This window comes from Brassica napus, chromosome C6 (genome assembly GCF_020379485.1).
Source record: "Brassica napus cultivar Da-Ae chromosome C6, Da-Ae, whole genome shotgun sequence".
Taxonomy (NCBI): domain Eukaryota; kingdom Viridiplantae; phylum Streptophyta; class Magnoliopsida; order Brassicales; family Brassicaceae; genus Brassica; species Brassica napus.
Genome location: NC_063449.1, coordinates 7,378,824 through 7,406,022, shown reverse-complemented (window position 1 = coordinate 7,406,022; position 27,199 = coordinate 7,378,824). Strand labels below are relative to the sequence as shown.

At 40.2% G+C, this 27,199-nt stretch overlaps 2 protein-coding genes and 1 non-coding gene across 3 annotated transcripts in view; 1 reads left to right on the top strand and 2 right to left on the bottom strand.

Moving 5' to 3' along the window:
* LOC125588710 overlaps positions 1-16,856 on the bottom strand; it is a gene marked incomplete at its 3' end in the record, with an annotated part of 76,488 nt that extends 59,632 nt beyond the window's left edge. Inside the window, exons 1-4 of the mRNA XM_048760414.1 lie at positions 16,266-16,856; positions 14,943-16,172; positions 14,707-14,882; positions 13,825-14,571 (exon numbers count right to left, since the gene is read on the bottom strand). Of these exons, the coding sequence (XP_048616371.1) occupies positions 13,825-14,571; positions 14,707-14,882; positions 14,943-16,172; positions 16,266-16,823 (2,711 nt within the window). The remainder of the gene's footprint in view (positions 1-13,824; positions 14,572-14,706; positions 14,883-14,942; positions 16,173-16,265) is intronic.
* Positions 16,857-18,526: 1,670 nt separating this feature from the next.
* On the top strand, positions 18,527-18,633 carry LOC125589346. Its single transcript, XR_007325534.1, has one exon. It is a non-coding gene; the product is annotated as a small nucleolar RNA R71 (small nucleolar RNA).
* A 5,060-nt stretch (positions 18,634-23,693) lies between these two features.
* Positions 23,694-26,943, bottom strand: BNAC06G04050D (vascular-related unknown protein 2). The gene is made up of 2 exons (XM_048760418.1): positions 24,205-26,943; positions 23,694-24,117 (listed from the first exon to the last, which is right to left on the bottom strand). Exons 1-2 carry the CDS (start codon positions 24,544-24,546, stop codon positions 24,031-24,033), a joined length of 429 nt encoding a protein of 142 aa, XP_048616375.1. The 5' UTR covers positions 24,547-26,943; the 3' UTR covers positions 23,694-24,030.
* Between the last annotated feature and the right edge of the window lie 256 nt (positions 26,944-27,199).

Below are 27,199 nucleotides of genomic sequence, written 5' to 3'. Positions count from 1 at the left end.
AGGTACCAAACCATGTGGCTTGGGACGCCAAGCTACTAGGTAACAAAGGTCATGGATAATGAAATCTCAAAGTGATCAGATCATGTCTGGAACATAATGGAACCACATGAAAGTGTCGACACACACACACATTTGTACAAAGATACATAAAGTTATAGCACTTGAAATGAACGAGGATCATGAACCCACGAAAGAGTACTCATACAATCATAAAAGATCATAGAGATTAGAAAAGATAAAACGTGGAGGTTCAAAGTATCTAAAACAGAGATGGGCGTATTGGCCATATACATATACAGAAACGCCATCTGATAAACCAGTGAAATAGATGGATCTTGTGAGATAAAGAAACCGTGAGAGTAGGCATATGATCACGAGATCTAAGAGTGTTCATGTCTTCCTACTTAACAGCATTAGATTATAGCTTGTTACACAAGGTACTCACAGAGATCAAATGAACAGATTATAAGGAGATAAACTCCTATGTGTTGGATGCTGCTACAGATTTTCGAAATTGAAAATGGTCTGGTCATAAGAAAGATATTAGATACAAATGATGTAGTAAGCAGCATATGGATCACTGGATAAGATGAAAGAACAACTTCGTTCCTAAGCTGATTCATGGACTGAAACATAAAGCAGCTGCATATAGTATGTAAAAGAAATTGATCACGCATGATTATTGATCTTGGAGTTGTATAAAAGACAATCCAATACAGTCCATATATTTGAAATTCCTTGTGATTATACTAAACCTTAAAGAGGTTGGTAGGCATAGAATAAATCTATATGGGTGTCTGACCAAAAGCGTCCGGCCCCGGTCCTTCAAACTAAAGACGTCAGACTCTGTCCGTCTAAGGGCGTCCGGCTCTTCAGCAAAGAACGTCTGGCTCTTCTACTAGATGCGTCCGGCTTTTAAGACTAAAAGGCGTCTAGCCCTTCTTCTTGATCACGGGCTAGTAGAGACAAAAGATCAACCGGATACAAATGTATTGTATTCTATAAGCTTGTGAGAGCCGAGATCTATGACCTAATAATATATATTTCAGTGTGTGATATAATCCACAACAACAGAGGTCATGAGACACCATCAAGAGATGGATAAAGGACTACAATGTCCGAGATAGATATGGTACTGCCTAAAGCAAAGAAATCGATGTCCACATCCAAGAGAGTGTTCGGCCGCAGAGCCATAATAAGAGATTATAAACTCACAGCAATGATCATTGATCTTGAACACTCATGAGACAAGTAGTGGACATGTATAGACGAGGTCTATGACCCAGACATGGATCGGCCAGATCGAGACATAGGGTCATGATAACAATGTCTAGTACATTGTCCATAAGTACTTGGTTTATCCGACCATAGTAAAGAGTTAAGAGTAGATGATCACGTCTAGACTATGGACATATGCAAACACGATTTGGAAAGACCAAATAGTGATCTCCGAGGACAATGTGATTCACATTGCTTAGCACATATGCTTTACCGGGACACTCGATGTCAAAAGACATGAGAAACGACCTAAGAGGTCGAAGTGGTCTAGTTACGGCTTAGTAATGAAACTGGCCGATTACTTCCCATCCTATACATACAAGAAATATCACGCACAAGATGCGTAGAATGTAGAACATACACTGAGGTTCACATCAGGAGGAGTAGTGCGTGTTGTACTCTTTTTCCTTCATCATGGTTTTGTCCCACTGGGTTTTCCTGATAAGGTTTTAATGAGGCAACATGAAGCGTACTACAAATCTTGTATGGTTATGGCTTCCAAGGGGGAGTGTTATAAATCATTGAGTGGATTGCCATTAACCAGGTCCGGACCGAGATCGGCCCAATACCTAGAAGATGGTGAGATGGCCGAAGCCTAGAGAGAGGAGAGAGAGAGCCGACTTCAGGAGAGAGAGAGAGGCGGCCACAAAGCTTGGAGAAAAGGAAACCCTTTCTTTTTTCTAGTAGATGTAATCTTTCCATTATTATGTTTTAGTATTTTTCCTAATCCTAGTAAATTTAGGTTTTGGATACTTTCCATTTATCTTCATCTTGTAATCCTTATATAAAGGAACCCCCTTGATCAGTAAGAACAGAGAAATATTCAGTCTCTAAACTCTCTAATTACAACAGATATAATGATTTGCATTTGGAAAAGAGACAAAAACTGATGATTATTATTACACTATATGCACACATCTTAACAGAAACTGATTTAAATTTCTTACAATCCTTATGTATAAATATCTCAAATCATAAACTGAACATAATCAATCACACCATACTAAATTATAAACTTTAAATTCTATTAAAAATAAATACTACATGGGAAGCCATATGACTAAGTTTCTTGTTTTGGAAGTTATAGATTATGTGACCTCTCAAAGTTTCTCTGCACCTAATTCAAAAGCAAACGTATTGGTTTCCTCATTTGATTATTATAGGCTGTCTACATATGTAAAAGAGCAAAAATAAATGTTTGAATCTTTTCTTGATTGCACTCCTTCCACTGTAACGGCTTTTAAACTCCAGGATGAGTTTGTGTGTCAGGTGGGACAAACGGGGAAAATAAGGTGCTACACAATGTGAAGGAGCTTGCAACATGGATCCCTTTCATAAATCCATATTATATATGATGATCTATTTCACATGATGGATCCAGACTGTTTGATTTACACTTCATCTGAGGATGAGTTAGCTACCTCTGTAAGGCAAATCTGATCTTACACAAAGCAAGAAGCTATTAGCTCATCATAACTGAGTTCAAAACGTACAAAATGAAACACTTAAACCAAACCAGTCTTACAAAAGAAACTAAAGCAATAAAAAGACAACATAGTTAAAGATAGATGTTTGATATTCTCCTACTTGCATTAGACTTCCCAAGACATCATTGAACTTTCCTTAGATCAAACGAGCTGCTGCTGCTGCAGTTTTCCTCTGTTTTGCGTCTCTCATTGCTTTCAACCATGCCACATTTCTTTCAGCCTTAGCAATACGCTCGTCTATTGACAATGCCAGCTTCTCTATCGAGGATGCAAGCTCCTTCACATTGTGTAGACTCTTTTCATATAAGTCATTACCATCACCAACATCTTCTTTTCTCTTTTCTAACCTCTCACTAGATTTCATAGGTTCTTCACTTCCAAGGACAGTATCATCAAACAAGCAATCATCTCCCTGAGCTTCATCACCTAAAGGATTGCCACTTTTTGACTCACCAAGTACTTCAGAACCTCCGGGAGCAAGATTTTCACAAGGAGTAGGTTCATTGTTGTCTGCATTTGATGCAATCTTCGTCTGGATCAAAATTTCATCTTCCTTCTTCTCTGAGCTCTCCTTTTCTCCTCCAGACATGCCACCATCTTCATGGAGAAGACACTCTGGCTCCTTGTTGCCATCATCAGGCACAGTCATCTTCTCCACATTGCTTCCATGTACATCAATCTCATCATCACATGTTTGCCTTGTCTCTAGCGGTGGTGACACATGAGTGTCATGAGTTGCATCATCAAAACCACGAAGAGGATCTGAAGAGTTATTTGGGCTCCTAACCATATTCTTCCAGCCAGTTTCATCATTATGGATCAAGCTTTCTGAACTCTCTTTATCTCCAGTTATGGCACCACCTTCATGGAGAGAAAACTCAGTCTCCTTAGTTACATAATCAATCAAGGTCATCTTCTGTACAATGCTTTCACATCGCTCATCATCACATGATTTTGTTGAAGATATAACAATGCCCATTGCTCTACCTAAGGCAGAAGAAGGAGGATGAGAAGGGCTCAGAACAACACGTTTCCCTGCTTTGCTTCCCGTTTCGTCAGTTCCTTTCCTTTGCTCTCTTTCTGGCGGTGTTACATCTTTGTCTACATTAGCCGCCGCAAGTCTACATTTCCTGCAAAGCGGTTCAGAAACATCTTCTTCATCGTTGTTTTCACGAATTCGCTTCCGTTTCTTAGGACCTAAATCACCTACGATGTTTCTTGATTTCAGTGTTTCAGATGATTCAACAACACCCTTCTCCTTCCACCAGTCGCAGAACGTTGGGGTAACACGAGAAAGGATGTACAATGTCAAATCATCAATAGCCTTGTTGTACTCCTCCCGAGCTGCTTCCCTTGAAAGGTTGTTCCTGTTGACAACAGGAGGAGGAGAAGGAGCATCCTGAAGCATTCCAAATTGTGAAGCCACTCGGTTGGGAAAGTAGTGTTCCACACTATCCATCCCCACAAGCTCACACGCCTTAATGCATCTGGCAAAGGAGATGAGTTCCTCATCAAGATCAGGACCAACAGGAACCCACATTGCTTTCTCCGGGTAAAACTTAGGAAGCTTCCAGTTCTCCACAGCTTTGGTGTATGGTCTCCACTCAAAACTTGAGTTGTCCAGAATCTTCCTCACATCGTTCTTACCTTGCTTCACTTCATCCCAAAGAGCCAATCTTGGCTGACCCTCGAGCAGAAGATTAGGTCTTGGCCTTAGTTCCCTGAATCTCTCCCATGTCCAAACTTGGACCAACTTAAACAAGGAGGCACTCAGCTCAATAGACTTGGATCTAGTGAAAGCTCTAGTGTGGTCTTTCAATAGACTCAAGTCAGCATACAAGTGAGCAAGCACAGCTGGAGCTAAAGCAATCCTAGTACCACTTGAGAGATGAACAGCAACTTGAAAAACAGCTTCATTGATTATATAACGGCCCTGTTTGTTTCTTCATTTAGATGAATCCATTCAGCTGATCCATTTATGTGCTCCATCTAAATGATCCATTCAAATTTTTGGTCATGTTTGTTTCTCCATTTGGATGAGTCATTTGAATGAACCATTTGAATGAATTTTATGTTTGTTTCTCCATTTAGATGAATCATTCAAATGAGTTTAATAACCAAATTACATATATACCCACGTTTTGATTTAATCATATATTTGATATCAATTTTAACTACAGAAAATTTTATTATTCATTCTAAAATATATTTACACTGGAATTATTTTAAAATTAGCATTTTGACATTTATAAATTTTTATTTCATATAAATTTCATATAACTTTATTTATAAAATAGACTCAAATTTTAATAATTTTTAATAAACTTTCAAACAACTCTAAGTAGATATTCAAATTTTAATAAACTTTCAAACAGTTCAAAGTAGATATTCAAATAAAGTAGATATTCAAATGCCAACAATAATGTTTATAAAACTGAAATTTAAAAAATGTCTAGTATGGAAGTCTAGTTCCTCTTGCCATCTCCATAGTAATACAGTGACGCACACTCTCCATCAGTCTATCACCCTGCGGAATGTATCCAACATGCTCTTCTTGATCATCACCATGCTGTTCATATGATTCCACTCCTTCCCAATAAGAAAAATCAGTATCTCCATGTTGTGAATCTCGAATAAAGTTGTGGAGGGCCATGGTTGCTATCACAATCTTTATCCATTTCTTTAACTCATACTTGGGATGCTTTCTGTCTAAAACTCTCCACTTGGCTTTCCAAACACCAAAATTCCTCTCAATCATTGATCTTAAACCGGAGTGCTTGCGGTTGAACAATTCCCTAGTGTTTGATGGTGGACCTCCTCTGTTGAACTGATCTATATGGTATCTAGTCTTGCGATGAGGACCTAAGTAACCAGTTCTGGTTGGGTAACCTGAGTCGACCAAGTAGTATTTTCCAGCTGGTGGGTGAGGAAAAGAAGCTTCTTCAGTTGCACAGTATGTTAGCACCTTCGTGTCATGTGCTCTCCCGGGAACTCCAACATAAGCGTAGATGAACCTCATGTCAAAATTACAAATAGCCAGCACATTCATGGTTGGTTCACCTTTTCTACCTCTAAATGGCTCACTATTCCCAGATGGTGGACGGACAGCAATATGAGTTCCATCTAAAGCACCTATGCAGTTCTTAAAGTAAGACCAATACTGTGGTTTACCTTCTAGAAAAGGACTAGCAGTTGCAAACTCATTCCTAGTCGGTTTCACAATGTCTGATTCAAGCTTCAAGAGAGAACTTAATACCTGTAACAGAACATAATACCAACGTTAAAATGCAATTCTAGAACAAGGCGCCTACAACAACAAACACCATATTAATAAGAACAAGGCCACTCTTTATCAAATCCCATAATAACGTTGGTATTCTGTTCATATTAATAAGAACTATAGGATTTGAACAAACACCAAGCTTCAAGAGAGAACTTAATACCTGAGCACACATGTTAGCCAGCACATTCATGGTTTGTCCTGACTAATTGCCTATCAGCATCAACTTCTGTTGCTCCACCCATCTCCTCCAAAAGAGCACACATGTACTGATTCTCATCAAATAACAAATCCAACTCATCATCCTCAATTAAAAGTCTTAATATGCTCTGCAAATACACAAAGAATTTAGTAACAGATATTAGAATTTAGTAACAGGTTTATACACAGATATTAGATATTAGAATTTAGTAACAGATATTAGACTTACGTTACTGTCCATCTCGACTTCCTCTACTTCACCAAATTGTATCCTCTACTTCACCAAACCTGAAATATCAAAACCAAATGGTTCACCAAAGGTCAGAACCATTGCACTCCAAACAAAAGCTCATACAAAACACAAACAGAACAGTAGAGTTTTGAACATAACAAACACAAACCAAAAGAACAGTAGAGTTTTGAATATAACAAACACAAACCAAAAGCTGATTCTCATAACAAACACAAACCAAAAGAACAGTAGAGTTTTGAACATAACAAACACATACCAAAAGAACACTAGAGTTCATACAAAACACAAACAGAAACACAAGCATAACATAGTCTTCAAGCATCTCTACTTTCACCAGTAGCATACTCCAAGTAGAGAACCTTGTCCTCATCATCTTTATAGAACAAGAAGGTTTGACGATTGGTAGGGTCCTGCTTGAGATGATCGATGGCTGCCTTGTACAAAAGAGACCAGTGCCTGATAGCAGACAGTGAGTGTAAGGCTTCCATAGCTGTAAGCTGGTTGCAACTGAACTCAGGGTGGTTCCCTATTATCTTGTTCTTGTCAGAAAGACAATCTACTACAGCCTGTCCTACTTGAGCAGCCCTTGATCTCTTCTTGTTAGCTTTTGTTCTACTGGATGAAGGGCCAGCAGTTCTTGATTCAGCTGGAGCACTGATATCTTGAGTAGGAGGAACTTGATCCACATCAGTGTCTTCAGCATCACCATCATTATTGTCGCCTTGCTTATCCAAAGAGTCTTCGCCTTGCTGAGCAGTCCATCCTTCACCTCCACTTACATGAACCGCTCCAAACACATTCTCCAACAAGTCAACATTTGCTAGTGGATTCTCTTTAAGCTTTCTAGCTGATGGGAATTCCTAAAAACCACAACAACAGACAGACATCACATGAGGAGACAGCAACATCAGACAGACATCACTTAACATAAACAAGCAAGCAAAGATTGTACCTTAAAAAGTTGATCCCACCAGTCATCAGACATGTTTACTGATGTTAGGAGTTTTCAAGGCTCCTAAGACAAATGTTGCAGTATAAATGATTGTCGAACCAGTTCTGAGAGATATCAAAGCACCGAGAATGCAAGTAATCGCTTAATCTAAATGCAACCAATGGTTTTTTTAAAAGGGTTAATAACTAACTGATACTTTCTTAACTATGGGAAAAGAGAACTCATGGATATAGGGATTAGACCTCGGGTGATCAAGTTTCGAACTAAGGATGGCAAACGATCAATCAAACTATCAACCTTAAGCTTGGACACAATCCTAAACAGACTCTATGTCTAGATGAATGTTCATTTACTAACACAATTCAAACATCAAATGTCTTTGGTTGAATAATATGAAAGCAATCATAACTAGCAAGTCCAATGGCTATCCTAGCACCTCTAACAACAAATATCTTTGGCAAAGTATGCTAAAAGCTTAGAAGAGTTGTCTCGGGCATTTCCTCGAACACCTTTCGGGTGAGAAATGCCTAAGGATCAACAACTGAGTGGCCAACTCAGAAGATGCATTATGTTTACTCTGTTAGCAAGGAAATATGAATGATCTACACTAAAACATCCTAGCTCTAACCTAATCACCCTTAATCTCCCTAACCCATGAATTCAAAAGGTGATTACTCACTAATCTCCATGATTCCTCTTAAACCCATGTTGGATTTCAGATTAATCATGTAGAGATACACAGAAAATAGATATAAGAACACAGAATTTCAATAACAGAACTGATCAATTGATTCAAGAGATGACTTTCCCAAGGTTTTTGGTGGTTTTTCTTAAGAACAAAAGATGATCCGCCTCCTCCTGGCTTACAGAGTATTAAAACATAGGTTTAGAAAATAAAAACGTGCATCATGAAATGACCAAAAGGCCCTTGAGAAATCATAAGTTCGAGCAGAAATAAGACGCGGAGCGACCTCCGCTCGTCGCTCCGAGTAGTCGCTCCATGCTTCGGGAGCGACCTCGCTGTGTCGCTGCGAGAGGTCGCTCCGGACTCGTTCTCGCGTTTCCGAGTGATGAAAACGCGAGCGACCTCCGCTCGTCGCTCCGAGTAGTCGCTCCATGCTTCGGGAGCGACCTCGCTGTGTCGCTGCGAGAGGTCGCTCCGGACTCGTTCTCGCATCTCCGGGTGATCAAAACGCGAGCGACTCTTCCCTGTCGCTCTGGTAAGGTCGCTCTGATAGGGAGATCAGAGCGACTTGACGGTGTCGCTCCGGACTGGTCGCTCCGGTAAGGTGCTCGCCCAATGATCACTTTAAACACTTCTTTTGGACTCCAATTGCACCCAAATGTCTCCAAGAACTCCATGTGGTACTCCAATACCTGATAAGGACTCATGTATGCAAAATGCAACCTAAACATGGCTAAATCCTAATCTATATGATCAAAATGCACATGGGTGAATGGATAAAACATTAGAAATATGCAAGATATCAACTCCCCCAAACTTGTTCTTTACTTGTCCACAAGTGAACTTTCTAGAACTCATAGGGAGAGAGGTTTGAAGGTGGGAGCTCATAGCCAAAAGAAACACAACTAGCAAACACGATTAGCACACTCTCTTATTACACTCTAGCTTCTCTAGGCCTATCTCAACTCCTTTTGTCCCTACACTCATCATCAAGCATCCACACATTCAAATCAACCAACTCTCACATTCATTAAGCACAAAACATCTAGTGAATTCTTGCAAATGGTCAGTCGGTCCAAGTCATTTGGGTAAGGGAAGGCTTTTATTCAAGTGATTCAAAAGGTTCGAAACATAAAATCTTTACGGTGGTTTACTCTCGAAACAAGTAGCCTTGACATTGCACATAATATATCTAAGAAAGGGACCAACTCATGCATACAATGCTCAATCTCCATTGTTCTACCCTTTTCTCAAACATACAATTACACAATTTTTCCCAAATGTCAAGCCCAACTCACATCTCTCACCAAAAGATCTCAAGAACACCTTGCACAACAAAACTCTTTTCTTTGAAATCTCATAAGGATTTTTCTCAACTTCAAAACAAAACTTAGCTCTAAACAGTTTTGCTAGCCCACTTTCTTTCTTTTAATTTTTTTTTTTGTTTTTTTTCTTCTTTTTTTTTTTTCGGGGGCCAAGACTTTTCGTAAACTGAGCTAGAAGTTTCTCTACTTATCCCATAAAGACTAGTCAATTAACCACAAGAGTTCACTCTTTTCCTTCCACTTTCTCATACTCCCAAATCAAACTTTACAACACTCACCCCCATCTATGGCTAGACAATGATGTGCCTAATCTAGCAAGAATGAAGATCAAGCATTGTCGTTCCCGATACTCTCAACATTATGCACATGTAAGACTTTCCTAAGAAGGCCTCACTCATCAAACAATGAAAGCTTAAAAGGAGGGAAAGGTTTTTGGGAGTGGTCTACCACTAGAGTTTGTCAAAAAAGATTGGCATAAAAGATGTGACAACTCAAGTGTGTATAGCCATGACTCAGTACACAAGGGACCCTAAGCAAGAAGCATTAAGTTCGTTTAGTTCAAATAGGGTTGTAGTTGGCTTCAAAGAGTAGGTTTCAGCAATCAACAAGTTTCAAGAAGAGTTTTCAAGGCACGAAACATACAAGTCTTTTCGAGAGGTGCATAGCTTTTCAGGTGAAACGTAGTGTTCTTTATAAGGCATTTAAAATCATTGCTCCCAATGCAAGTGAATGCAACCTATATGCCCTAGACTCTCCTAGAAATGCAAAATGATGCAAACTAAATGAATTTGTTTTTTTTTTTTTATGCAAATAGGTATGCAATGCATGACTCATGAAACAACATCAAAGCAAACATGATCAAATGCTTGGTACCTCCCCCAAACTTGAGTTACACAGTCTCTGTGTGGTCAAGTAAAGAGAGAGATACCGAAAAGAAAACTAATATGCAAAAAGGAAATGGTATATACAAGGGAGAGAAAGAAGTACCTCCTATGGATAGTAGGTGGGGGCAGATGCCCCAGCATCGTCGTCGTCAGGTGGGAAGGAGGTGTAGTAACCACCGGATGCTGAACCGGAGCCTCCATACCATGGTTGGCTCTCAACCTCGTCAATCTCGACCTCACTATCAGAAGAAGCGAGGGAGGGGGACTTGTTACCGGAAGTGGAAGGTTGAGTGGGTGGGTTCCTCCTCTTACGCTGAAGCTGCGCAGCAGTGAGGGGGAAGCCAAGAGCATCAGGCGGAGGTGGAGGCTGGGGGTTTGAGGTGTTCGCGAAAGCGAAGTCTGCTGAGCTACATCCAGCTATTCCTCCCCTGGTTAAGACATCAGCTACTTTCTTCATGAATTTGGCTGAGGTCTTTGCCTGCTTCTTTACTGTCTTGCTTAGCGCCTTGCACTTATCCTTCAGCTTTTCTATCGTTCTGTCCTGAGCCTTGTTCCACCTCTGAAGGCGACTAATGTGGTCATGAGCATCACGAAGAGCTCCAGGGGGAAGAACTCCGTCATGTGGCTTGAAGTAGTAGCGCGGAGGTCCATAGATATGCTCAGAAGGGTCTGCAACAGGCGAGTCATGTCGCGTAGGAACACTTCTTCTCCTTGATGGAGCAGCATTAACTGGATCGAGAGGCCCGTGTTCTCCAAGAAAGTACTCCTGGGGTATGTTGAAGCTGATAGCTCCAGGTATCTCTAAACTCGTCAGGTTCCGGTTTGGAAGAACCACTTCGACTGGCTTGCCCTGCAAGTAGTAGTGGTAGACGTAGTCCTTCCCATACATCCCACTAAAATAGGTAGCAATCCTCAAGTAGGTGCCATCAATGAACTTAGGTCCCGCTGCGTCCTTTCCCAAGGGAACATTCAGAAATTGGAGCAGTGGTGTGATCATTCCACCTATCCCCATCTTTGGGCGCGAATCAGTGGTGTACCACGCCCAGTCTCTGTAGTGCTGGAGACGACCCACAAAGAAACTGACCATCCCGAAGGTAGCATAGATGTCGGTGCTGGGAAGGGGTAAAACTCCAGGTTGGGCGTAGGGACGGATAGCCGGACAGAGCAGTCGCATGTCTTCCTCAGTAACCGTACCAGCTTGCTTCCGTGGGTAGAATGCATGGACGAGCATCCTGTGGAGGTAACGTACGGACGGGTGTCGGATGTGTGAGTTCTTGTCAGCCCCGGTAGTGTGTTTGTTTCCAGTGATCAACTTCCAAAGCTCCGTGGGAAGGTTCTCACACTTGGGTAGGGAGTGGTCTTCTAGGTCTTGGAACCCCATGACTCTCCCAATGTCCTTGAAGTTCATGTTGTATTCTCGTCCATTGACCTTGAAACTGATTTTGCCCCATCCTTGCCTCACATGCGCGGTGTCGTGGTAAGTGACCGCAAGAGAAGATAAGAACTGACAAGTGACATCCTTGTAGAAAGGATATGCCATGGTGAGGAGTTTTGGCATCTTCAAATGTCCTAGCATCTCCTCAATGTCAGATTCAAGACCCAACTCCTTCAGCAGATCAAGGTCGGCGAACCTGGTTGGAGTCCAAGTGACCTCATTCTTCAAGTGATCATACAGCTCCTCCACAGATGGAGTTTTCGCCCTATCTCGATCAACCGCAACCCCTTTGCCTTTGGACATCTTGGCTTTCTTCGTAGGTGCCTGCTCATCAGCACTCTCAGTTTCACTTTCCTCATGGTTGGGAACTGCTACACTTTTCCCTACCCTCTTCTCCTGTTCTTTCGATTTCCTTGCAGCCAAAGTCTGCTGTCGAACAGTCCTCTGCGTCCCTGAGCCAGTTGGCTCGCAGGGTAAAGTTTTTCCTCTTAGTGCAAACTCTTGTTTTTCAGCTTCTTGCCTCTCCGCTTCCAACTTTCCCTTTGTCTTCTTAACCATTTTCACCTGAAAAATTAAAAACTTGAAAAGGGATAAATAGATGGAAGTAAAAACGGGCAAGACCTTGCAAGTGAAAATTGCAAAAGTGAACTTAACAAATGAATTATCAATTTAAACTCAAGTTCAACACAATGCAACAATTCTCACTCTTGTAACACCTTAACGCATCTAGTTCACCCACAAACACTCCCAAATCCATGAACCCTAATTTTGCCAAAGTGCAAATTAAACTCAATTTCATCATTTATTCGACAACCCAACTTGATAGATAAGCTTTCCCTAGTCTATTTCACCACAATCTAGCAAGAAAATGACCAAATTTCGATTTTCAAATCCTAGGGTTCATGGACCTACGAATTTGAATTTAAAAACTCAATACCTTGCTTTGGATGAAAGGAAATGGTGAATGGGTGGTGAGGAATAGGCTACAGGGGCGAAATCTTGGATTAGAAACAAAAACTAGTTGATTTGGGTGAGAATTGAGAAAGTTTTGGGATTTTTGGTGTGGGTGAGTTTGAGAGAGTTTGAGAGTTTGTGAGAGGAAGGGAGAGTGATAGAGATGGAGTCGCGGGGGTTGGGGGTAGGTTTAGGGTCGTCCGGTTCGGTCTAGGGTGGTTAGGATCGGTTTACTTGAATTAAACCGGGGTTTAGAGTTAGAAAACTTACCTGGACCGGTTCGGGAGCGACGTGAGGGTGTCGCTGCGAGAGGTCGCTCCCGAGTCGTTTTCTCGCGTCGTGATTCGACGAAAACGCGAGCGACCTTGGAGTGTCGCTCTCGAAACCTCGCTCTGGAGCTGGAGCGACTTCGAGGTGTCGCTCTAGGACGTCGCTCCAGGCCAGTTTTTGAGCTCCGTGACGACGAAATCGCGAGCGACCTCGAGGTGTCGCTCCCGTAACATCGCTCCCAGCTGGAGCGACTTCATGTGCTCGCTCTGAGAGGTCGCTCCGAGAGTGTTTTTGGAGCACAAAACGTCTTTAAGCCGAGCGACCTCGAGGTGTCGCTCCCGTAACGTCGCTCCCAGCTGGAGCGACTTCGAGGTGTCGCTGTGAGACCTCGCTCCCACGCACGATTTTTGCTCAAACCTGCATCGATCAAGCACCTGCACACGACTTCTCTTTTTTTTTTTTTTTTTTTATGCAATAAGATGAAAATGAAAATACCAATGCAATATATACAAGGATACGCATGGGACTTCCTCCCAAGTGAGCTTGTTTTAAGTCTCTAGCTTGACTTTGCCTCTTTTTGGATTAGGCCGGGGTAGGGTCAGACAGTGGAGTTGAAACCCCATCTTCCTCTGGTGCAGTAGCCATGTAGAGCTTAACCCTTTGCCCATTGACTGTGAAGTCTCTTCCATCAGTACTCCACAAAACTATTGCTCCATATGGCCTAACCTCTTTGACTTTGAAAGGACCTGACCACCTTGACTTAAGCTTTCCTGGAAATAGCTTCAGCCTAGAGTTGTAGAGAAGAACTTGATCTCCTTCTTTAAACTCTCTCTTCAGGATATTCTTGTCATGGAAAGCTTTAGTCTTCTCCTTGTAGATCCTTGAGTTCTCAAAAGCATCCATTCTTATCTCATCAAGCTCATGTAGCTGAAAAATCCTTTTCTCCTTGGCACTCTTGATGTCAAAGTTCAGCAACTTTATTGCCCATAGTGCCTTGTACTCAAGCTCCACTGGCAGATGGCAAGCTTTCCCATACACTAGGTTGAAAGGTGTGGTGCCCAGTGGTGTCTTGTACGCTGTCCTATAAGCCCAAAGTGCATCATCAAGCTTATTGGACCAATCCTTCCTTGTGATCCCCACAATCTTCTCCAAGATAGACTTGATCTCCCTGTTAGAAATCTCAACTTGGCCACTTGTTTGGGGGTGATAAGGAGTTGCCACCTTGTGCTTCACACCATTCTTCTTGAGAAGTCCCTCAAGCAGTTTGTTAATGAAGTGGGAACCTCCGTCACTGATCACAACTCTTGGGACTCCAAACCTTGGAAAGATGATGCTCTTGAACATCTTGGTTACAACTCTAGCATCATTGGTGGGGCTTGCAATAGCTTCCACCCATTTGGAGACATAATCAACAGCCACAAGGATGTATTTGTTTCCAAAAGATGATGGAAATGGTCCCATGAAGTCAATACCCCACACATCAAACACTTCAACTTCAAGGATTGGATTCTGAGGCATCTCATTCCTCTTGGTGATGTTTCCTCTTCTTTGGCAAGAATCACACTTTGAAACAAAGTCTTGTGTATCCTTGAACATATGTGGCCACCAGAATCCAGCTTGTAACACTTTCGCAACTGTCTTGAAGGTGGCAAAGTGGCCTCCATAAGATGATCCATGACACTGTGTAAGGATCCCATCAATCTCCTCATTTGCAACCACTCTTCTATAAAGCTGATCCTTGCAGAGAATGTAGAGATAGGGTTCATCCCAGTAGTATCTCTTCACATCCTTGTAGAACTTCTTCTTGGCATAGCCCACAAGATTCAAAGGTTCTCTTCCTGTGGCTAGGTAGTTCACCAAATCAGCATACCAAGGTTCCTTCTCTTCTGTTGCCTTGACTTCTTCCAGCTTCCTACCAGTCTCACAAACTGCTATCACTGCTTCAATAGCCATGATCTGCTCCTCAGGAAGTCCTTCGTCAATAGGAATACCAGACTCTACCCTCAACCTGGACAAATGATCAGCTACACCATTCTCAACTCCTGGCTTGTCCTTAATCTCCATATCAAACTCTTGAAGCAAAAGGATCCACCTCAAAAGCCTGGGTTTTGCATCCTTCTTGGCCAAAAGGTGTCTCAAGGCAGCATGATCTGTGTAGACAATGACTTTAGACCCAACCAAGTAGCTCCTGAACTTCTCAAAGGCAAAAACAATTGCCAGCATCTCCTTCTCTGTTGTGGCATACCTCATCTGAGCATCATTGAGGGTTTGGCTGGCATAGTAGATCACATGGGTTTTGCCATCTTTCTTCTGCCCCAAAACAGCTCCCACAGCATAGTCACTAGCGTCACACATGATCTCAAAAGGGAGATCCCAATCAGGTGGCTGGACAATTGGAGCACTAATGAGTTCACCTTTCAGCTTCTTGAAAGCTTGTAGACATTCCACATCAAAACTGAAGGTGGCTTCCTTGCACAGCAGCCTGGTCAAAGGTCTAGTGATCATGGAGAAGTCCTTGATGAACCTCCTGTAGAACCCAGCATGACCAAGAAAACTCCGGATGTCTTTCACTGTCTTTGGTGGGGGCAAACCAACCATAACATCGATTTTGGCTTTATCCACCTCAATCCCCTTCTCTGAAATCTTGTGTCCCAGCACAATCCCTTCCTTGACCATGAAGTGACACTTCTCCCAATTCAGCACAAGGTTGGTGTCTTCACATCTCTGTAGGACCCTGCACAAGTTTGACAAACAAGCAGAAAACGAAGATCCGTAGACAGAGAAATCATCCATAAATACCTCCACAACATCCTCAATCAGATCAGAGAAAATTGACATCATGCACCTTTGAAAGGTGGCTGGAGCATTACATAGACCAAATGGCATCCTTCGATATGCAAAGGTACCATAGGGACATGTGAATGTCGTTTTCTCTTGATCATTGGGATGTATGGGGATTTGGAAAAATCCTGAGTACCCATCAAGAAAGCAATAGAATGGGTGATTTGCAAGTCTCTCAAGCATCTGATCAATAAATGGTAATGGGAAATGATCCTTTCTAGATGCGGAGTTTAGTTTTCGGTAATCAATGCACATTCTATGACCTGTGATGGTTCTTGTTGGTATCAATTCATCCTTGTCATTTTTAATCACAGTGATACCACCTTTCTTTGGTACAACATGCACAGGTGATACCCATTTAGAATCTGAGATAGGGTAAATAACACCAGCATCTAAGAGTTTAAGAATCTCTTTCTTTACAACATCCTTCAGGTTAGGATTTAACCTTCTTTGATGCTCGATAGAAGTCATTGATTCATCCTCAAGATGTATCCTATGCATGCACAAAGAGGGTGATATTCCCTTGATGTCATCCAGTGAGTAACCTATTGCCTTTCTAAATCTTTTAAGCGTTTTCAAAAGTTCAGATAGCTCAGTTTCAGTAAGTTCACTACTCACAATGACAGGATAAGTTTCATTAGGACCAAGGAATGCATACCTTACACCATGGGGGAGAGGTTTAAGCTCCACTTTAGGTGCCTTAAGCTCACTCCAGTCATCTTGCTGAGTGGCTGAGACTTCTTGGTGAACCATCTGTGGAAGCTCCTCGTACTGATCCTTACTGACAAACCCCTGGTGTGAATCCAGCATCATCCCATAGGCAGTACTCTTCAGGTTCTCAATCACCACAGCCTCTCTCTCTACAATCAAAGCATGCTGTAGAGGGTCCTCTAGTGACAACTCTTCAAGGAGTTCATCAGCAAGGGCGTCCATCTCTTCAATGTAGAACACTTGCCCTTGAACTGTTGGCCTCCTCATTACCTCCTTGATGTCAAAATGGAGAATGTGCCCTTTACCCAGATGGAGATCAATCTTGCCTTCTTTCACATTAACAATAGCTCCTGCTGTTGCTAAGAAAGGCCTTCCAAGGATTAAAGGGTCTTGAGCTTCTTCACCCATTTCAAGCACCACAAAGTCTGTAGGGATCTCATAATTTCCAACCATCACTGGGAGGTCCTCTAAGATACCCACAGGGTACTTCACTGAACGATCAGCCAATACCAGAGAAAGTCTACACTTCTTGTACTGAGTGAAGCCGAGCTTCTTAGCAACAGATAGGGGCATCAAGCTGACACTAGCTCCCAAATCGCAGAGACATCTATCAAATACCATAGGTCCAAGAGCACAAGGTAATGTGAAGCATCCTGGATCTTCTAGCTTCTTTGGAATGACAAGCCTCTGAATGATAGCACTGCACTCATGAGTGAGAATCACCATGCCCTCCATCTCTTTCTTCTTTGCAGCTACAACATCTTTCAGGAACTTGCTGTATTGAGGAATCAGCATGAAAGCATCAATAATGGGCATTGTGATCTGGACTTCACTCATTTGCTTTTCAAATAGAGCTTGGTACTTCTCTAGCAGCTGCCTCTTGAATCGACCTGGGAATGGGAGCTTGGGCTCATAGGCAGGAGGAACAAAAGAACTTTCACTGGCAGGAGTGACAACTTCACCATCCTTAACTGTTTTCTTCTCTTCTCCAACCTTTCCTTTTCCTTTGGCTTCCACTATCTTCTCTAAGATCTCGTCATTGATCTTCTCATCAACAATCACCACTTCATCATCTATGTTGATGGCAACCCCCTCACTTTTTTTTCTCAGCATCCTTGGTGAGAGTTCTCTGAGGTAACTCCTTACCACTCCTGAGAGTGATAGCTTTCATGGTTTCCTTTGGGTTTTGCTCAGATTTTCCAGGTAGAGAACCTTGTTGGCGATTTTGTTGAGTGTTCATGGCAGCAAACTGGTTCTCCAAAGCTCTGAACTTGTTGTTGAGCTCATTGTAGCTCCCATCAATCTTTGAGTGAAGGTTCTTCAACTCATAGCCAACATGCTTCTCACTTCTTGTTTGAGACTCCAGGATTTGTTTCAGTAGAGCTTCAGTGGTGTTGACCTGAGGAGTTGAGGTAGAGGGATTAGATTGCTGTTGGGAAGAATGGTTGCCCTTGTTGTTGAAACCAGGAGGAGGGTTTTGCTGAGGTTGATAGCTGCCTTGCTGATTATTCCGAGGCTGATAACCACTCTGTTGGTTGTTGGAATAGGATTTCTGTTGGTAGTTGTTGTACTGAAAGTTGGGCTCTTTCTTGTACCAGCTACCATTGTTGTTGATGAAACACAGCTCTTCCTGACCTTCCAAACCCTCAACTTCATGGACAACAACTGGTGTCTCTTGGCTTGGGTTGCCAACAAAGTGCAGCTGCTCTTGGGTAGCTTTGTCAGCAATGAGGATGTCTATCTTATCTTGTAGAGCCTTCAACTCCTTCCTCGTCTGCTTATCATCTGTTCTACTACCTCTGTCGTGGTCTCCACTGTAGACTGCATCACTTTTAACCATGTTGTCAACCAGCTCCTCTGCATCCTCCTCAGTTCTCCCCAAGAAGAACCCATTGCTAGCTGTATCCAGTCTGGCCCTGTACTTAGGAAGAGCACCACGGTAGAATGTGCTCAGCAAACTCTCCTTAGAGAAACCATGGTGTGGGCATTGAGCTTGGTAGCCCTTGAATCTCTCCCAGGCTTCACTGAATCCTTCCAAGCCCTTCTGTTGAAAGCTGGAAATCTCATTTCTCAGCTTAGCAGTTCTTGAAGTAGAGAAGAACTTCTCCAAGAATGCTCTCTTGCAATCATCCCAAGTGGTGATAGAGTCGCTGGGTAGAGACTTCTCCCACTGACGTGCCTTATCCCCCAAAGAGAAAGGGAATAGCTTGAGCTTTAAGGCATCTTCGGACACACCATTGGTTTTTGACAACCCACAGTAGCTGTCGAACCTGTCCAAGTGATCAAATGGATCCTCTAGAGCCAAGCCATGATACTTGTTGTTCTCGATCACGTTGAGGAGTCCTGATTTGATCTCAAAGTTGTTGGCTGCCACAGCGGGTGCTCGGATTCCCAATCTATGACCATGAATGTTGGGGCGATCGTAAGTGCCAATGGGTCGAGCTGCTCGCTGTTGGTTAGCTGGAGCATTGTTATTAGCGCCATTGACGCCTGCATCATGCTGATGAACGTCTCCCATATCAGTGTTCAGTCTTTGCAGTTGAGTCTGTTGCTCTTCTTCTCTTTTCTTTCTAGCACACTCTCTCTCTAAAGCTCTGATGTCTGCAGCTCGTGGAACTAGGTTTGATGGACCGTTGCTCCGCAAGTTCATACACCTGTAGAATAAGCGGAGGTGAAAAAGAGTCAGTAACAAAAGAAAATAAAAATGACTTAGTCTCAAGCAATTTACTAAATCTCAATGTTTAAATCTACTCAGAATTTGGCAACAGCGCCAATTTGATGTTAGGAGTTTTCAAGGCTCCTAAGACAAATGTTGTAGTATAAATGATTGTCGAACCAGTTCTGAGAGATATTAAAGCACCGAGAATGCAAGTAATCGCTTAATCTAAATGCAACCAATGGTTTTTTTAAAAGGGTTAATAACTAAATGATACTTTCTTAACTATGGGGAAAGAGAACTCATGGATATAGGGATTAGACCTTGGGTGATCAAGTTTCGAACTAAGGATGGCAAACGATCAATCAAACTATCAACCTTAAGCTTGGACACAATCCTAAACAGACTCTATGTCTAGATGAATGTTCATTTACTAACACAATTCAAACATCAAATGTTTTTGGTTGAATAATATGAAAGCAATCATAACTAGCAAGTCCAATGGCTATCATAGCACCTCTAACAACAAATGTCTTTGGCAAAGTATGCTAAAAGCTTAGAAGAGTTGTCTCGGGCATTTCCTCGAACACCTTTCGGGTGAGAAATGCCTAAGGATCAACAACTGAGTGGCCAACTCAGAAGATGCATTATGTTCACTCTGTTAGCAAGGAAATATGAATGATCTACACTAAAACATCCTAGCTCTAACCTAATCACCCTTAATCTCCCTAACCCATGAATTCAAAAGGTGATTACTCACTAATCTCCATGATTCCTCTTAAACTCATGTTGGATTTCAGATTAATCATGTAGAGATACACAGAAAATAGATATAAGAACACAGAATTTCAATAACAGAACTGATCAATTGATTCAAGAGATGACTTTCCAAAGGTTTTTGGTTGTTTTTCTTAAGAACAAAAGATGATCCGCCTCCTCTTGGCTTACAGAGTATTAAAACATAGGTTTAGAAAATAAAAACGTGCATCATGAAATGACCAAAAGGCCCTTGAGAAATCATAAGTTCGAGCAGAAATAAGACGCGGAGCGACCTCCGCTCGTCGCTCCGAGTAGTCGCTCCATGCTTCGGGAGCGACCTCGCTGCGAGAGGTCGCTCCGGACTCGTTCTCGCATCTCCGGGTGATCAAAACGCGAGCGACTCTTCCCTGTCGCTCTGGTAAGGTCGTTCTGATAGGGAGATCAGAGCGACTTGACGGTGTCGCTCTGGACTGGTCGCTCCGGTAAGGTGCTCGCCCAATGATCACTTTAAACACTTCTTTTGGACTCCAATTGCACCCAAATGTCTCCAAGAACTCCATGTGGTACTCCAATACCTGATAAGGACTCATGTATGCAAAATGCAACCTAAACATGGGTAAATCCTAATCTATATGATCAAAATGCACATGGGTGAATGGATAAAACATTAGAAATATGCAAGATATCATCTACGTACCCATTTGCATCATAGCCAAGTCCGGTCCTCTTGTTGATCAACCATTTGAACCTTGCATACTGAGTTTTGCAAGTAGTGTGCTTGATCCCAAATTTTCTCCAAACGTGTCTTTCCCCATAAGCTTCATAAAACTTGTCGATAATGGACTGTCTCCCAACTTCATTAAGATTTCCTTTTCTTTCATTTCCTTTCAGCTTCTCCTCAACTCTCAGTTTGAGGTAGAACCGGGTTTGCTCATCAGTCCATGCCAGGGACTAACATTCAAATATTCAATACCAGAGACTAAACTAAACTAAGAGAACCATTCAAATATTCAATACCAGAGACTAAACTAAACTAAGAGAAGCATTCAACAAGCATACAAATATTTAAAATATACTCACATCAGTACCAGGGACAGATGTCATTGCAATCCAAATAAACTGCAAGAAACAACCTGCCATATAAAGAGTTTCCTCGTCAGTGTCAATGTTTCTTGAGCACATAAACACACAAGAGATGCTGTGATTGAAAACCACACATAATATGAACTAAGAATTGAACTGAAGATCGACCATTAAACTCAAGAGACCCATAAGGCACACAACATTCTAAGACACATACGTAAAGATATGTTTATCAAAAACACATGACCAAACGAGAGCTAAAGATATGTTTATAAATCCTATGAAACAAGAGCTAAATATATGTTTATAAATCCTAACGAACACTCCTCACAGCAAACCCATGAATATCCAGCAAACCCACCAAGTTCATTAGAGCATAAAACACAATGTTGCTTTATGAATACAAGCAGAACATATACCATAAAATAATTCACAAGCTATGAGATTTCACAAGCTACTAGTGAGATAAGCTAAGCTAACAAGAAACTTGAAGCATACTTATGTAATCAAACCAAGCAAACCCATCAGTATTTCAACACATTCTCAAGCATAAACCCATGACAAATTAAAAAGGAAAATCAATACATAACATAAACAGAAGCAAACCCATAAACGAATTCAAACATATAAGCATAGATCTACGAAGAAGGAGATCAAACCGGTGAGAGAGATGACGAGACGACGAGATAGACGGCGAGAAAGAGACGGCGAGAGAGACGGCGAGAAAGAGACGGCGAGAAAGAGACGGCGAGAAAGAGACGGCGAGAGAGAGAGGACGAGAGAGAGAAAGAGACGGCGAGAGAGAGAAAGAGAGAGAGCGACGGTGAGGTGAGAGCTTCAAGCTCCTTTCATGGTGGCTAGAGAGAGAGGACGAGAGAGAGAGAGAGAAACGGCGAGAGAGAGAGAGAGAGAGAGAGAGAGAGAGAGAGAGAGAGAGAGAGAGAGAGAGAGAGAGAGAGAGAGAGAGAGAGAGAGAGAGAGAGAGAGAGAGAGAGAGAGAGAGAGAGAGAGAGAGAGAGAGAGAGAGAGAGAGAGAGAGAGAGAGTGAGGTGAGAGCTTCATGCTCCCTTCATGGTGGCTAGAGAGAAACTGAGATTTGAGTTTGTCGCAGAGAGAAAGCTACGACGGAAAAAAATGAAATTAGGTTTGTAATATTTGAGTTTTTTCAAGGGAAAATCGACATTTGGATATTTCGACTGAATCATCTCCATCTAACTGCTTCGTTTCGGTTCATTCAACTGAACCATCTCCATCCAACCTAATTTTCGAAAATCATTCAACTGATCCATTCGAATGAGTGATGTTTTTTGTGTCCAAACGAACAACGCGCTCAGCTTCAGCCAAATGATTCAGTTGAATGAAGAAACGAACATGGACAACATCTTGGTGGAAACACAAAGTAGCTTAGCCACAAGACAAGGAAAGCCACGTGTTCCAGCTCATCACCACTGTCCATGAACCTCTTCATCCAAACCGGCTGCGTTATCCCTCTACCGTATAGATCTTTCTTAAGCATGACCCATTCTCTCTCCACCTTGGCCTTAGTCTCCTCCTCTCCTGAGCTATCCAGAGTAGCGAACAGGGGAACTCAAAACAGAGAAGCCTAGAAGCACCATCACGTCTTCAAGTGTTACGGTTGCTTCTCCCCAAGGGAACACGAAGGTTTTGGTGTGGGGACACCATTTCTCAGCTATTCCAAGAACTAGATCTGGTTCTTTACAGATTTTGATGGTCGATGATGAGAAAGAAGAAGAAGATGAAAGTTTTGTTTTTTTCCCTCATTTTTTGGTTTGACTGTACGTTTGAAATTTGAAAGAACGTTGAGACGAAAACGATGATGTTTGCAGAGGTGATGGAACTAAAGCTGGAAGTGCAACAGTTTCTTCTTAAGGCAAGCTGGAAAAGAAACCCCATTAATTAATAAAAGGTCTAATCAGTTAACATCAAATGAATTACTATTTTATCATCTCGAAATCTTTTTTATAAATGTTTCGTTTGTCTTATGAGCCTTCAAGAACATTCTGTTTTCAAAAATATATATATATATATATATGATGGTGCTATATTTTACAAAATAATGTTATAATGTTGAAAAAGGATTTGGTACAATAATTTGCATGTGGAAAAGAGACATAAACTGATAATTACTTTATATGCACGCATTTGAAGTGTGGTATTGAACTTTACATAGAGTTTTTGTGTGTTATAAGCTGTCTAGCATGCAAAAGTCAAAAATAAATCACACCAAAAGATTGATTATGTATGACACTGTTGTTTTGTTTCCGTAAAATTTTGTTGGAGAAGTATCACAGCAAATGGTTAGACATGAACAAGCTAAGAAAATTATGGAAACCTTCTTGCCGACTAAGTTAGTCCCAAACCATGCTAAGTAACAATTGGCTATGAAACTGTAGATTTATGGACATGTTGGAGGTTTTTTTTGATAAGGTGATAATATGCTAAACGAAATAAGACCCGAGAAACCAAAACTGGTATGTTATCATCTCCTAAGCCCTTTTGTATTCTGAGGTGCAGTCCATACAAACTAAGTAGTCTATATTGCTAAGCTGTGTTTAAAAGGGTCTAAAATATAAGCTTTATCACACTTTCGATATTTGCAAAGTGCTTAACTTTCAATATGATTTGGATTTTCTGTACATTAATTTGCAATAATAGTAAAGATTTTACATCAAAGAAACAGAACATTAAAAATAATAATCACAGTTAAAAACTTGTGTTTGAAAAGAATCATCAACCAATAAAGTTGGATAACATTGATAAAGGAACTACACAAAGTCCTCTCTTCTTCAATTCTGCTAAGAAGAATTCTTCATTTATCTTTGATACTGTGTCTGTTAAGCATCCTCTCTCCTATAGTTCCCACGTGATAAACATTTATTGTTAGGCAAAAATCAAGTTTAGGTTAAAATGGAAATATTAACCTCAATTTACTTTTTGCATGCAACAAACTGCTTCTCATAGAAATATTACCTCGGATGTAACATTGTCCACGGATTTTCCATGTTTTGCCTTATACTCCGCACCATCCAACACACTTAAACCCTGAATAAACCACACAAAATGAAATTTAACTTAACAAAAAAAGGAAAAAAAAATCCACAAATTAAGATACACTCATATGTATCTAACCTTGGTTTTATTAGAAGGAGAAGAGGCTGTGTCTTCTTCTTCCTCCTCTCTTTTTTGTTTTTCTTCTTCTTTGTGTTGATGAATGATTCGTCTCTTTTTAGGGTTTTTAGTAATGCTATAATCCTTTCTTCCAACAACATTATTAGTCTTTGTGATGTGAACAGGTGAAGCAGCGTCGGAGATCATGGAAGAGTCACTATCGTAGTAATGAATCGTTTCTTCTCTGCCTTCTTCATGATCAATGTCTCCAAAGTAGATTATCCAACTACTCTCTTCTTTTTGATCTTCATCTTCGTGTATCATTCTCACTCGTTTCAAGCTGTTGTTTACGGAGTTCTCCATTGAAGTGTTGGGGGTATGCAAAAGGAAGATGTGTATGTAAGTTGAGACGTTTGTTGGCAAACGATTTTGTTATAAGATATGCTCTCGTTTATATAGTCAAAGATAGAGAGAAGAAGATCATGGAAGTTGTAGGTGTGGCTCATTTTAGTCCCTATCTCCTTTTTTTTTGTTTTTATTTTAATTCTTATATTTAGTTTTAATTGTAATATTAATTGTCTTTATACTGACTAGTGTCGGTTCTTAGACATATCACATTATATGTACCTTTTTCAATTAGGAGACAAAATGGATCGAAAGATTCAGAACGCCATCTACCTGAGGTAAAGAGATGTTGGATCTTAGAAATGTCTGCCTGCTTTTATATGTGAAATATTTTTCTTTACGTTGCTAAATGTGAAATATTATGTTTCACAGTTGATAAAGTTTAAGAGCATTCCTTTGTCAAGTATTTTCTACAAACGAAAAACAAATACAATTTAAAGAATTTTAATATTTTTGTTTACATTTACATTTTGTAATAATCTAAGGAAAGTGATAAGATATATATAGTTTTGTTTAAATAGATATACCATGTTTAAGAATAAATAAATAGATATACTATGTTTTTAGTGTAAATGTTATAGATATACTATGTTAGCATATAAATCTAAATGCAAAAAAGGAAAAAAATTACATATCTTAAATATTTATAAATTATATATATAGGTCGACTAGTTTGGTTTCTTGATATGCAAGAACAATAAAAGGAGGGAAAGTGGTGGACCTTCTCGTGGGTTAGTGGATAATGTGATTGTGCACGTTTGACAACTCTCGTTGGTCTCTAAATGAGTTTGCTAAATCTAAACGCCACTCGGGTTATATTTTATTAGCATCATTATAACATATCTTTTTTTAAAGAATAAAAACACAATATGAATAATTTCAATTATAAATGTATATACTAAGCCGTGACATAATTAATTAACCCATAAGATTCACTCATTGAGATTGAGATTATCTGAGGAATTTAAAATAGATAACATGTTCAAACCAATGGTAAAAATCCCTAAAAAACCATGACTAACAACACCTGAAACATCATGTTCAAAGTAGATATCATCTTTCCTACTTAAATAAATTTCTATATATAGAACATCGATGGTTCGATATATAATACTATTTATTCATATACTCTGAAAATTTAACATTAGAACTTGTTTTATTATCATAACAAGTAGAATTCATTTTATATTTAAAATCCACTAATATTATAATTATAACTATATAATTAAATCATTAACTTATTGTTAATTTCATTGGTGTGTTCTTATGCTATATGTCAACCATACATTAAGCATATATCATATTTTATAGAAGATGTATTCAATCCAATACTTGAGAGAGTTTAAATTGAATTGTAGATGATTTTAGGTGAGATAAATAATTTTTAATTTTAATTAAAAATCAAGTTATATCTAAAGTTATTAACCCGTTCGACTAGCCAGTTTTTATCTCAGATTTTTTTTTTTTTTTTTTGCAGAATAGTTCTGAAATTTTGAGTTTAATACATATCTATAAAAGTTTAGAAATGAATGACCGTGCAGATTCATTAGAAAAAGATGTTAGAACCAGAAATATAGTATTTTCTATGTAAATAAAACATGGTCGAGTAAAGTTATTTTCAGAATAATCTTTAACTGATCAAAACTTGTTTCATGTATATGATAAGTTGATTAAAAAGGAATATTCCTATGATAACTACCACACAATAAGTACTTACGAATATTCTCTAGTGGCAACCAATATTAACCAACCCTTTTCACTATGACGAAATCCAATGTAGATCAGGTTTTTGACACCTTAAACTGATTACGCATCCTCTTAGCGTCATTCATTTTATGCGTCAGAAACAAAAGTTATACATTTCATTTTTATATTTCTTGAAAGTGATATTGACAACCCAATCCAAATGGGTGTTTACATCAAACTATGCTGTTTAACCCGAAAAATATTTTAAATATTATCAAAATATGTTCTGCCGGACTCAAAAGATTCAAGTAGTGTGGACCAAATTATGTATTCAAAGTTTTAAACAATGGATTAAGTACATATGTCGCTTTTCGTTAATTTGGCGTTAACCCCACTATTATCTTTGTGTTTTAAAAATCAATGCCTAAGTATGGACCAGACTATTTTCGCCTGCTTACCACGTTATAAAATCACATTCTCGTTGAATCTTTGTTAACACTTCCCCACGAATTACATGTCTTAGTCATTGACCATATTTATTTATTTCAAGAAGTAAGAACCAAGTACTATGCCGTCTCCTAATATCATATTTAATTGTGAAATTTATTTTACACACATGACATCTTGTGTCTTCTAGTTCGTAGATCAAACTAACATTTCAGTTTCTCAAAGAAAAAAAGAAATTTTAATTTTTAACTGAGAAAGAAATCAAAATACAAAGGATATGGATAACAGTAGAAAGCCAATTGACATTACATTAATTTATTTTATGTTTAATTGTAAAAATACTCATGGGATGCGTTGGGCTAGTGGTTTAGTGCTTGGAGTAGGTTCCATTGCACCCCTAGTTCGATTCTCATGGGGAGGGGTGCTTTACGCCATGTTATCGGTATCAGCGCAGGCCGGCCCCGGGCCTAGGAGGATT

Bases quoted from the DNA above. Each gene is read 5' to 3' on its own strand.
- BNAC06G04050D (XM_048760418.1), bottom strand. From the start codon at position 24,546: ATGGAGAACTCCGTAAACAACAGCTTGAAACGAGTGAGAATGATACAC. The intron at 24,118-24,204 runs GTTAGATACATA...TGGTTTATTCAG, and splicing joins CTCCTTCTAATAAAACCAAG to GGTTTAAGTGTGTTGGATGG.